At 45.5% G+C, this 13,496-nt stretch overlaps 1 protein-coding gene across 1 annotated transcript; it reads left to right on the forward strand.

The window, feature by feature from the left end:
* The first annotated feature begins 1,606 nt into the window (after positions 1-1,606).
* KCNK15 (potassium two pore domain channel subfamily K member 15) lies at positions 1,607-10,553 on the forward strand. The gene is made up of 2 exons (XM_061631425.1): positions 1,607-2,459; positions 9,537-10,553. The coding sequence occupies exons 1-2, from the start codon at positions 2,144-2,146 to the stop codon at positions 10,451-10,453; spliced, it is 1,233 nt and encodes a 410-aa protein (XP_061487409.1). The 5' UTR covers positions 1,607-2,143; the 3' UTR covers positions 10,454-10,553.
* Positions 10,554-13,496: the final 2,943 nt, after the last annotated feature.

Here is a 13,496-nt window from a genome sequence, read left to right on the forward strand (position 1 = left end):
ATAAGTCTTGCTGAAGCAGAACTAGTATGGCTTTTGCAAGGATAAGTCTTGTTTCACTAACCTATTAGAGTTCTTTAAGGGTGTCAGCAAGCATATAGATAGAGGGGATCCACAGGACATTGTGTACTAAGACTTTCAAAAAGCTTTTGACAAAGTACCTCACCAGACTCCAGAGTAACTTCAGCAGTCATGCAATAAGGGAAGTCCTCTTATACATCAGTAACTGGTTAAGAAACAGAATGGAGAGTAGGAATAAACTGACAGTTCATCCGGTGGAGAGATGTAGGAAGTGGAGTGCCCAAGGGTTGATATTGGGACCTGTGTTTTTTAACTTGTTCATAAATTATTTAAAGTTAGGGGTGAGAAGTACGGTAGCCTATTTCTTGATGCTAAGAAATTGTTCAAAGTGTTTAAAACAAAAAGGATTGTGAAGAGCTCCAAAAGGATCTCTCCAGATTGACTGAACGGGCGGGAAAATGGCAAATGCAATTCAGTGTGAGCAAATGTAAAGTGATGCACATTGCATTCCTAATTTCAGATATACATCAATGCTGAACTGGCAGCGTCTGACTAGGAATGAGACCTTGGATAGGTCAGTGTGTGGCAGCTGTGAAAAAGGTGAATTCCATGTTAGCGATCATTAGGAAAAGGATTAAATATAAAACTGCCAATATAATGCCATTATATAAATCTATTTGCCAGTTGCTGGGCATCACAACTGGGGAGATTGCTGTTGTGCTCAGGTCGTGCTTTTGGTCTTCTGATAGGCATCTGGTTGGCCACTGTGAGAACAAGATGCTGGGCCAAATGGGCTGTTGGCGTCATCCAGCAGACTCTTCTCACATTCTTACAGTAAGACCAAATTTGGAATACTGTGTATAGTTCTGGTTGCCTCATCTCAAAAAGGATACTGCAGAGCTGGAACAGGTTAAGAAAAGGGCAACAAAAATGACCAAGGGCTTGGAGGAACTCCCCTTTGAGGAAAGGTTATGACATTTGGAGCTTCTTAGTTTAGAAAAAATATGTGCATGGTGTGGAGAAAGTCATTTGATAGGAAGTTTTTCTTCCTCTATATTAGAACCATCCAATGCAGCTGAATGTTGGAAGATTCAGGGCAGACCAAAGAAAGTACTTCTTCACACTGTGCATACATCAACTATGGAAGTCACTCCCACAAGAGGTAGCAAAGAGCCCACCAATCTGGATGGCTTTGAAAGAGTTTAGACAAATTCATGGAGGATAAGACAATCAGGTGGCTGTGTTCTATGAAGGCAGTATACTTCTGAATTCCAGTTGCTGAAACCCGCAGGAGTGGGGAGAGAGGGCTCTTTCTCTCAGGTCCTGCTTGAAGGGTTGCCACAGGGATCTGGTTGACCACAGTGAGAACCGTTTGCTGGACTACATGGCCCTTTGGTCTCATCCAGTAGGGCTCTTCTTCCGTACTTCTGAGTAAACATGGGTAGGATTGGGACTCTTATTAGGGTTTTATCTCGCCTATATCAACGGGCTTAGGGCTACACTACAAAAGCATCACGAAAACGAGTAGGAGGCGAGGGAATCCATAAAAGGGCGACCCTGGCTGCCGGAGGAGGCAGACAGCGCATCCCTTGGACTTCCTCCAGCCACGCTGTGGGTGTGGCCTGTGATGGCGCAACAGCTCTGACACCGCCCGCTGCTCCTCCTCCTGACAGCCGGCCGAGGAAAGTGGAGGCGTGGCCGCGTCCGGCAAGTGCCTGCGGCGGGAGCATGCGGGTCGCAGCAGCTGCTGCCGCGCTACTTTCTGTTCCTTAGCCCCAGGGTTGCGTTGCCGTAATGCGCCGGGGGCTGTGATCGCAGCAGGTGGGAGCTGAACCCCGGTGCTAAGGAGGAACGGACCAGCAGGTGGCCACCTCCCGTACCTAGTGCGGCAGGAGTCGCGGGCGGGAGCCGGTGCTCCGGAGGTTGGCGCTGCTCGCGGGACGAGAGGCGATCCTCGATGTTAAGCGGGAGTTGGTAGCAGCCCCGGGCGGGCTCTTGGGTGAGGCTGTGCCGTGAATGCCCTGCGCTCCAAAGATACTGATGCCCGCAGGTCGGTGCCCGGGGAGGCCGGCAGCGCTCTGGAGTCTCTAGTTTGCCTGCGCGGTGCCATGCGGTGCCCCGGCTGATGCGCTGTGCCCGGGGCAGCCCCCGCCTCGCCATGAAGCGGCAGAACCTGCGCACGGTCTCGCTGATCGTCTGCGTTTTCTCCTATTTGCTGGTGGGCGCCGCCGTCTTTGATGCGCTGGAGTCGGAGGCCGAGATCGGCCACAAGCGCCTCCTGGAGCAGAAGCGGAACGACCTGCGAAGGAAGTACCGCTTCACGCCAGAGGACTATCGGGAGTTTGAGCGGCTGGTCCTGCGGGCCGAGCCTCATCGAGCCGGCAGGCAGTGGAGGTTCGCCGGCTCCTTCTATTTCGCCATCACCGTCATCACCACCATCGGTGAGTGTGTGGCGTCCAGTCCCCGCTCCCCGTTTGTCTACGGCTGGATGCCCCCTCCCCAATCCATTTAGGGCGATCCTAAAAATTACCCACCGAAGGGTGCGTTGAGTCACTACCTGTGACTGACTCTCTAGGGCAGGGAAGGAGTATCTATGTCCCTCCAGATGTCGTTGGACTCCAACTCCCATCAGCCCCCAGCCAGCGTGGCCAGTGGTCAGGGATGATGGGAGTTGGAGTCCAGCATCATCTAGAAGGCCACAGGTTTCCCACCCAAGAGCCAGAGGTGGGTGTGGGCTCTTTTCAGGCTTACCCGATTTCCCCCCATTCTCTCTCTGTCTCCCCCCCATGTGTGCTTGCTAAAAGCAAGGGGTGCATCTTTGCAGACCCTTTTACGTCAGAGACAACTATGGTGACCTGAAATGTGTGGAGGGGAAGCTGGATTTAAACCACCATCCATTTACTGGCTCTGTGTACCTAACTTATGTACATCCAAGTTGTATACATTTAGCCACCATGCAATCTGGAACCTACTTTTTGTAGGGGTCCTGATCATGTAATAGAGAGAGCCTACATGTGTCCAAGTTGTGCATCCATAGACTCTGTGCACAGAGAGCCCTTGAATACCTAGGAGACCAGGAATAACAGAAATACGTGCCATCCTGTGCCCCCTCTACAGATCCAGCTAACATAATTTCCAATCATGGGGAAAGGCCTCCTGAATAGGACATTCTTGTTTTAGGACTATAAGATGTAGCTTGCTGGATCAGACCAAGGTCCATCTAATCCAGCATTCTTAGCAAGAATGCCAGCATCCAACAAGCTATAGGTGGCCTGCCAGAAATTGGTGAGTGGGTCTTCCAGGAGAACATGTGCTGGGCATCAGCGGGGCCAGATTCCAACCTGGGCTTCCATCCTAGAAAGTGTGGAGCAGCTATGATGAAGGCACTTGCAAGTAAATACAGAGTGCTCTACCTGCAGCACTGTGTAACCAAAGCCAGCTTCTGCTTACCTAAAACTGGGGTGTGCATTTCCATAGGATTTCTGAAGCAAGCTTGAAACCCAGTGCTGCTCATTCTGGAAATCAAGTATCAGATACTCAATCATCTTGAAGCACATCCATATCAGTACATAGCGATCAAGAGAATTTGGATACTTATTACCTATTAAATTTATGTCCCACTTTTCCTCTCAAAAAGAGCCCAAGGCCAGATATGAGCAGCATTGGGTCTCAAACTTTCCTGCTTGTGCAGGAGATGGTGGCAGCTCATGCTGATCTCTCAAGAAGGCAAAGACAGATCAGCATGAGTTGCCACCTTCGACTGCCAAATGTCCACAAGCCACATTGAGTTGCCAAAGCCACCAGGACTCTCTCCTGCCCATTCTGGTTCCCTTTCCCTCTGCACTGCTCCGACTATAACTCCTGCACTGACTTTGCCAATCATCCCTGACCATTGCCCTGGAGGGAGTCCAACAACATCTAGAGGGGCGTGGCTTCTCCACCCCTGCAGTATGTGGTGCCAGCGAAGAGCTAAGTGCACGAAGATGGGTAATAAACACCAATATATCCTTAATGCAGAGAGCAAGTAGCTCAGCTGGCACTTTTGGGGGGGGGGCTGGAAGTGCCCTTTCCCCAGCATTTGTGGGTCACTGACAGGCACTACAGCTTCTGTCTAGCAAGCTAGTCTGCTAAATACTAGATGCTGCATTTTAATGACTAGCTACAAAGGCCAGGTGACAGTTATTATTTTTTTGCTACTCAATTATTTTATAGAGCCTTGATGGAAAAATAAAATTATAAAACAAATTACAGTAAGAGATAATAATGGTTGTTCAATAAACTCCCTTCTCATCCCATTTTGAAAGTAATTGCCCCATTTGCTGCAAATATAAAGTCCATTTATGGTGTCTGCATCCAGGACATTCATTGTGAACTGTCTGTTCTTTGTATAATTACAACTGGCATCAATGATGCACTTTTTCCACACAAGGGGAGAAGAAAAGCAGAATAAGCAGGAGAGTGTCCTGGTGGCTTTGGTAAGTTAATGTGGCTTTGGACTTGCCAAAATTTGTGGACATTCAGCATAGTCAGTGTGGATGCCAAGCTGTCATCAGAGACCTGTTGTGTATATTGTCACTCCCATTGGCTATGCCCTCATCAGCTGCATTCAGTCTTTTGTCCTCTTGCTGATTTTCTCTCCAGTATAAAATCCAGGCATCCTGAGGCGTCCCTACCATCTGGCAAGGTGAAGTGGCTCCTGAGTAAATTTTGTTGTCATGGGATTAGAGGATGGGGCCTTTTACGGACCGGTAACTGGTTTAAGAATAAATGGACATGTCTCATAATTGAGAGCTGTAAGATGTGGCATCTTCCAAAGATCTGTATTGGAACCACTGAGTTTTTTTAAAAAACTTAAACCAAAATGGTTTGAAGTTGGGATGAACAGTGAAGTGGCAGAGTTTGCAGATGGCACCAAGTTGTTCATGGTGATACCTACTTCACAGGGTTGTTGTGAGGATAAGATATGGAGGGGGAGAACCATGTATGCCACCTTGAGCTCCTTGGAGGAGATGATTATGATAATAATGATAGAAAGATTAGAAGAGCGCCAAAAAGATTTTTCCAAACTGGGTGAATAGGCAACAAAATAGCAAATGTTTAATAATGGAGAGGAAATTGTGGCTTTTTCTCTTCCTCCAATCCTGCTGTTGCACAGCTGTGAGATAAACCATAGTTTGGCTTGGTGTGCCATCTGAACCTAGGCTTGTGGTTTATCTTCCGCCAGACAAACCATGGGGTATATCCAAGGTTTCTTTTTCTAGTCCCCCCCCCAGGCCTTCACATCTCTAGCCTGAGGTTCTCCACTCTTGCACTAAGCCAAACCATGGCATAGTTCACAGTGGTGCAGTAGCAGGTGAGCCAGGGGAGCAGCACATGGGCTGTGTTCTCCTCTCCAAGAGCTCTCACGCATGCACATTCATGCTAAGCCATTGTTTTGGCTTAGGATTGCATAGGAATCAACTCAGTGTGCGGCAAGTGTGGAAAAGGCAAATTCTATGCAAGGGATCATTAGGAAAGGAATTGAAAATAAAACTGCCAGTATTGTAATTCCTTTTACACAAGTCTGTGGGGTAGCCACACTTGGAATACTGTGTACAGTTCTACTTGTTGGCTTGAAAACATATAGAAAAGGACAACCAAAATGATCAAGCAGTATGAAGAAAGGTTTGGCTTTTATTTGAAAGAAAATCTAAGTTTCAAGGCTGTGGGCAATAGTCTACTGAAATCCCAGAAGCCAGAGGATTCACGAACAGGATTTTCTAGTGCTCAGGCTGCATTACTCTGCATAGATCTTTGACACTCACGCACATACACATCCACTTAGCTGCTGTGATTGGCAGAATAAATGATGCCAATAAGCAAATATGTATGTTAGCCTAATTTGCATCATTCATATAGGTTTTATTTACTGCAGGGAGTGCCCATGAGTAAACTCTAAGACGAGTGCAACAAATTCTCACATTTTTCTCCCTATGGAGATTTTTTTTGAAACACATTTTTATTAATTTTCTTTTTCTCAACAAGAATGAAGTTATAACAATGAACATATGATAGTGAACATTGTCAAAGGCATGCTATGTAGCTGGAGCGATACAGAAAGTCTTATCCAGTAGTGTACATCAGAAGAAATGGGAGGTCTCGATGTGTAGTTGGAAAGGGAAGAAAGGAAGAACAGGAGTGTCATAAAGAGTAAGGTGGTCATGGCTACAGGCCTTTCCAAGTGTCCCAGTAATGTGGTAAAGGTTTCCATATAATGGATGTGTCCATTGTATAAGAAATAAAAGGATGTCAAATCAAGTAGGAGGAAGCTGGAGGTTCTTGTCCTTGTGAGACTTTCATCTGGTGTGTTGTCTTTTCCATAATCATAGTTTTCCATAAGTTTGTGTCCAGTGACAGATTCTGTGCAGCTTTCCACTGGGAGGCTATGGACATGTGAGCGGCAAGTAACATATAGATAACTACAATTGTTCTCAGTATAGTATCTCAGTATTATTGTCTTCAAAAATATTTAGTAATATCAATTTTGGACATAATTAAATTTTGTCTGGAAGAATTAAAAGCATTTGTTTTTGCACTAATTTCTGATAATGCTGTACATAAACACAGTAGATGTAGACAAGAATACTTTAGAAAGGGGTATAGTACCAGCAGTGTATTAATTTCAGAGAGTGCTCCCAAAGAGAGCTAGAGACCAATCAGAAGGGTCTAGCTTTCCAAATTGTGTTCCAGTCCCCAGTGTAAATTTCTGTTCCCAAATCTGACTCCCACTGCTTTTCACCGGATTCTAGTGACATCAGTGTAACATTAATAAGTATCCCATAAAGGCTGGATACCATGCTCTTTTGGCCTTTTTCCATGCTGAGAAGCAAATTTTCAAATTGCATAAGTGGCCTCAAAGCTTAACAAAATCTTGTGTGATAAAACTGCAGACTTGGAAAATAGTTACCTGTCCTGGATTTGCCTCTCTCAAAGTGAATTGGAACTGTTTGATAGGAATAGGAAGACCATTTGTGTAAAAATTAAGGTAATAAAGTTTTTTAATTTCACAGTTCTCCTATGGAAGTTTTTAAAATGATGCTGGCTAGCATCATCCCAGGGATGGTTCAAGTCTCTAATCTGTTTCCACCGAAGAGTGCCTGAGGCAGTTATGAAATCTATAACAATCAACTGGAAGTGCAATAAAAATTGCATTAAAATCCACACAGTAAACAAAATGTAGGTTATCATAAAAGTAAACTGTCAGTCTAGCAATCCAGCAAAATGGCAACAGCAGGAGATTGTCACTCTTTAGTTACCAGGCTTTTAATCTGGTGTCTAAATCTTTGAGGCCATTTGGTTCAAAAGGCTGTGTCTTGGATATAGCTTTTGATGGCTCTTCTATCCATACTGGTTACAGCAAGTGATAGTGTAATTCTGTTCCATCAAATTACTGATTTCTGTGTGTATTACAGAGGTTACCAGCTCTGCTTATGCTTGCACAGCTCAACTATGTGCATGAACAATTGCAGTTTTCAATCTGTTGGGTATACAGTACTGCAGGTATCTTAGTACAGCCCCCTCTAATTGTTTTTCTGATTGTTTTGAAAACAGGGCCCAAGAAGCTTGAAATGTTAAGCCTCTTATTCATGGAGAACCAACATGGTGCTCTCCAGATGTTGCAAACTCTACCTCCCATCAGCCCCAGGCAGCATGGCCAGTGATTAGGGATGATGGGAGTTGTAGTTCACAACAACCAGAGGGCATTGTGTTCGCTGCCTCTGTTGCTATTGATAGTGGATGACATTAGCATCCTCCCCCTTGCAGTCTCAGGTTTCCATATGGCTTGCCTTTATCTCTTGGAGCATTGTTTCATTCGGTATGCTGAGTGATGCTTGCACCTGATTAAATTAGAAGTCGCTCTGTTGGATGATATGAAAAAACTGCTGAAAATAAGAAACCGTGATGTCGTCATACTGATAATTTGGGCATTACTGTGTCTACCTGAGAACCAGTATGATACAGTCATATTAAATATTCATTTCATTTCTCAGTTAACCAATAACCAGAGTTCTCTGGGCAACATGCACATTAAAATGGATTAAAATTGCAGTACTAATAAAAATAACTTGTAGCAACACTAAAATACAGTACTGCCAAGGAATGTCAGAGCAGAGATATGGTGTTGGAATTGGACTGATAAGACCTGGGATCAAATCCCCATTCAGCCAGGAAGCTCTCCAGGTATGCTTGGTCACTCACTACCTCTCAGGTTGTTGTGAGATGAAAAATGGGTTGCCATCCTGAGTTCCTTGGATGAATGAACTAAATAAAATGACTTTTCAAAATGACAAAAATTATGTGACAGTGGATCATGTCACCATTGGGGGGATAGAGATGGTGGCAGGTTCCCCTCAACTTTGTTTAAAGCAAAGTTCCTGATGAGTTTCACTTGTCTTAATACTGTATGGCTTCTCTAGACCAGAGCCATAGAGAGTTGTGGCCTAGATAAAGAGTCAGTTTCTTATTGCTCCCTCATCTCCATAGCTCACATCTTTTGATGCTGCTGATCAGGCAAGTGGTTGTTGACAAGCTACGGTTGCATCCTTGCCATTGGACATCACCATTTATTTCTTTGGAGAAGGCCCATTTCTAATTAGTCAATCTAGTAAAAATGTTAACTTGTGGGTATCAGACAGGAGTGTTTTGCCGGGTAGAATGGAACTGCTAGCTATGTTGATTCCCAGGCAGGAGGATCACGGTTGCTTGCAAGGAGGCAGAGGTGGGGTGGGGAGGTTGGTGTGATGAAAATGCATCAGTAGGAGCAACTCCCCCGCTTTGGCTCTTACCCCCTCCCTCCCAGTGGGCAACACTGACTCATCTGCCTGGAAGTTAGTGTAGTAGTTCTACCCCACCCGACAACCTGGTCTTCAAAGGCTTAATGATGGTCCAACTATTTTGTTACTGGGCATAAACAAACATGTACTTCTTTGCTGAACATGCACATACCATGTGAAATGCAGAAGTCATTGTATTTTGTGTTTTAGCAGTGATCAAGTCTGGAAAAATAGGAGAGTTGTGCTTTACGGAAGGAGGAAGAGCTATAATCTGTTTGTATTAGGAATGATTTATTGACCCAACTTGTTTCAAGTCCTGTTGTTCTTTGCCAGGAATGGTGGGAGTTGTAGTCCACCAACATCTTGAGGGTGGCGGGTTCCCTCCCCCTGATCAATGTGCCCAGTCCCTAAGTACTCTTCTCTATGTACCCTTAAAAATCTGGTCCTTCAGAAGCAGGTGAGATTACATTTTATTCACGCTGTACAAAGTCACGATGTGTTCAGGGTCAGGTTGTGTAACCTAAAGGAACATTCATTCCTTGAGGCCACAATTATATCCTGCATCATTTATTGTCCTGAGTCCCCCACAGAGGAATACAGTTGGCAGAAACAGGCATTGCCTTGCATGTTTGTGATATAGATTCCCATTAAAGCTGCAATCTAGATAATGCTTACTTTTCTCTCTGTTACCTTCTTTGGCTGTAGGTTACGGACACGCTGCACCTGGAACCGATGCTGGCAAAGTTTTCTGCATGTTCTATGCGATCCTTGGCATCCCCCTCACCCTGGTCATGTTCCAGAGTCTCGGTGAGCGAATGAACATTCTGGTCCGAATGGTGCTGAAGAAAATAAAGAGGTGCCTGGGAATGAGGCAACCCACGGTCTCCATGAAAAATATGGTTGTGGTTGGCTTCCTCTCCTGCATGGGTACGCTGGGCATTGGAGCAGCTGCTTTCTCCTATTTTGAAGGCTGGACTTTTTTCCATGCCTTCTATTACTGCTTCATAACATTGACCACCATTGGGTTTGGAGACTTTGTGGCCCTGCAGAAACACGACGCATTGCAAAATAAGCCCCCTTACGTTGCCTTTAGCTTCATGTACATCCTGGTGGGCTTGACAGTGATTGGGGCTTTCCTTAACTTGGTTGTCTTTAGGTTTTTAATTATGAACTCTGAAGACGAGCGGCGAGATGAAGAAGAAAGAGCATCTCTGAGAAGGGCCAGGAATTACATCAACTTGAGACCCCGGGAAGAGAACAGGAGCAGGAACGATATCCTGCTCCCCATAGAAGACAGGACAAGTCAAATGAACCTCATTCCACTGATTCACGAAGAGGCTGGGAGGCAGAGGGGCAGGTCGTCGAGCTCCACCACGAGGGTCCCTTCCTTTTGCACGTGTCTGTGTTACCGGCCGCGGTTGAGCAGGAGCCCTGATCCTTCCCACCCAGAGGCCTTCAACGGCCATACCAACCTTGTATATTATAATTCCATTTCTTACAAAATCATGGAAGTCTCCCTGGGTGGTAAGGACCACACTGGCTTGTCTTCTCCCAGGAGCACTCTGTCATCCAATAGTCCCAGCTGCAGGGAGCACTCCCAACGTCGGAGGAAATCTATTTGAAATGTGCATGCTGTTTTTGGACCCCCCCCTTTTTCTTTTTTTACTCTGAGCTGTGTTCTACTACTGAACTTGTTTTTTGATGATAAATGATTAACTGAGATGCCAGGCTCTTCTGCTTGCCTTCCTTTCATCTCCTTATTTTTCCCTTTCCTTTGCAGGCACGTTCCAAAATGGCTACCAGCACATGGTGCTGCCAACTCCACAGTGGCACTGCTTGAGCACCACTTTTTAAAAATACTCATGGTGAATAAGAGTTTTTTCCAGCAACAAAGTATGTCACAATGTTTGCATTAGAAGCCAAGTGTTTCAGGGGATTTCAATAATAGAACCCCACAGTGCATCCGAGTTGCCATGTCATCTGTAGAAAGCCCTAATTATTCCCTTGGAGGAAAACTCAATTACATCATTGCAGCTTGTGTTCTAGGTTTGTTCTGGCTTTACTCCCAACTGTAGGAGTATGCAGGTGTAACTCCTACAGAATTTGGTGCCTTTCCCCTCCTGCTGTGGGGTGAGCTCTGCTTTCCCACCGCCCTCCACCTTAGCTCTTTTAATGGCACTTGTACCTGGCCCTGAATCCAGTGGTGTTTTGATTTTTGTGTATGTATGGGGAGGGGAGGGAACAATCCATGGTTTGGCAGACTTTCCGCTTTTTTTTATTGTTCAGGCTTCTAGCTTATGTTTATCCAGTTCAATGTGTATTCAGTCTTTTTTAAAAAGCACATGTTGGAAACACTGCCCCAGATGTGGGGGAATGGAGTGGCTTTGTGCTTGCTATAAGGGCCAGCAAAGTAGCACTCTGCTCAGCCAGCTAAAAGGAGAGGAAGGGAGATGGCTTTGTGGCTGTCACAATGCCCAGACAATCAGCATTCTGCACAGCCTGCTTTGCTGGAAACAGGGAAGCCTAGTTGCTTCTTAGAAGAAAGCTGTATGCCTGACCAAAAAGGGGTGAGTGAAGACCCACAGTGGGCTCATCACTCAACCTATGAATGTCTATGCAGCATGCTACTATTTTTTTGCTGTGTTTATACAATGGCTGATGTTGGACTCCAGCTCCCATTGGCTCCAGCTGCCATGACCAATGGCCAGGGATGATGGACGTTTTAGTTCATCGACGACTGGAGGGTCACTGGTTCCACACTCATGCTTTCAACTGCTGGGTCTCGACTACAGATTTGCATTCATAATGGCAATGCACAGAAAAATTCTGCTCATTGTGCAATGTTATGATGCCAATTTTAAAAGTGTATTGGGGATGAAGGCAGAATTTAGGGGAAGTGGGAAGAAAGACTGTGTATAAAAAGACTGTGCAGTCTTTTTAAGCCATCGGAAGTTGGTAATGTGATGCCAGTGTATCCAGCCAACTTTCATGAGCAGAAGTGATCCAATTAGAGGTGTTGCTTAGCTTGGCAGATAATTTTGTAGCAGTTGCCTGCTACTGCTGTAGCATAATACACACCTGTGACTCTCCCACCCCCAATTATCTATCCTCCAGATACTCCCACTAACACCGGGCTTTTCCAGCTGTCTATTCTAGCCCTTTAAAACAGGGAGAGGTGGCCACAGTAGAGCCACCAGCTGCTATTTGACTTGTGCTCCTTTGCTTGCTTTTTCAAACTTTCATTTTCTTCAGCTCTTCTGCAATCCTGAGAGTTCACTATAGAAGCCTTTTCTTTCCTAGGCCAAAAGTGTGTAAAGCAGTTGAGGGGAACCTTTGACCCTCCAGATGTTGCTGGACCACCACTCCCATCTATCTATCCAGCTAATTGAACCATAAGAAGGCCCTAGCCCTATTGGAGCCCTACACATATGGCATACATAGGGTAGAACTAGACTTTATTGGATGCATGGAGTCACTGTTGCTCCAGGTCTCCTTGCTTCCTCCTCCTCCTGACTGTGCTGCAATACAATACATGATGGGATGGACACAGGGCATGACGTCATTGCTCTGTATCTTCCCATCCCCACCTCACATTGTTGGTTGATCAGGGAAGGGAATATACAGTGCAATGACATCAAGCTATATCTTATGTTATAGTAGACTTTGAAAGAAGAAGGTAGCAAAGATATGGAGCAGCAGCTCCATAACTCTTAAAAAAGAGGTAGTCAATATGGCACTCTCCAAATGTTGTTGGCCATGCTGGCTGAGGCTAATGGGTACAATGATGGCTATAACATCTAGTTCTGGTGTGGAGAACCTTTGACTCTCCAGACGTTGCTGAACTACAACTCCCATCATCCCCAGCGAGGATGGCCAGTTGCCAGAGATGATGGAAGTTGTAATTCAGCAACATCTGGAAGGCAAAGATTCCGTACACCTGATCTAGTTCCACCTTTAGCTTAACGATTAATCTAGGCCTACTCTTGAGCACCTTTCATCCTGATCCTATGTATGTTTCCTTGCAAGTCCCTCTGACTTCAGTGGGCATAGGGTTATATCTTTAGAGCAGGGATGGGGAACCTTTGCCCTCCAGATGTTGAACTACAGCTCCCATAATCACTGTTTATTGACCATGCTGGCTGGGGCTGATGGGAGTTGGAGTTCCTTGACCTAAAGTTTTTCAGGTGCAATACACACACACGTATACATGTATGTACATCTCTTTCCGCTGGCTTGCAATCTAATAGATGTGATATAAAAAGGATGAGGGATCAGGAAATCATGCTAATTTAGCCAGAACATGTTCATGAAGTTACATGAATGTTTATTGACCAGGTGGAATGGTTACTACCAGAGACAGTTCTGGGAGAAGAGAAGCCAAATGACAGTTGGCCACAGATGAGATGATGCATGAAGCCATGCTGTCTCATCTCTGCTGCAGCCAGGCAAATGTCTCTCCGTTGTCGGCTTTTTTTCGGTAGTATTTTGTCCTGTGATGGATTTTAGACCGTAGACTTGGCATGGCAGGAGTCAATATGGCCCTCGGAATGTGGCTCTTGAAATCTCAGTCTCAAATCACTGCCGAAGGCAAACACTCCCCCCCCCCCATTTTCAAATCTGTGGGCCTGGGGTACTGAGGGAAAGTGCTTGGATTTGAACTGCCCC

This window comes from Rhineura floridana, chromosome 6 (assembly GCF_030035675.1).
Source record: "Rhineura floridana isolate rRhiFlo1 chromosome 6, rRhiFlo1.hap2, whole genome shotgun sequence".
Classification (NCBI taxonomy): domain Eukaryota; kingdom Metazoa; phylum Chordata; class Lepidosauria; order Squamata; family Rhineuridae; genus Rhineura; species Rhineura floridana.

What these genes read in the sequence shown, in the direction of transcription:
- KCNK15 (XM_061631425.1), top strand. Translation starts at nt 2,144, where the DNA reads ATGCGCTGTGCCCGGGGCAGCCCCCGCCTCGCCATGAAGCGGCAGAAC. An exon ending in CACCGTCATCACCACCATCG is followed by an intron (nt 2,460 to 9,536) that starts GTGAGTGTGTGG and finishes CTTTGGCTGTAG; the next exon opens with GTTACGGACACGCTGCACCT.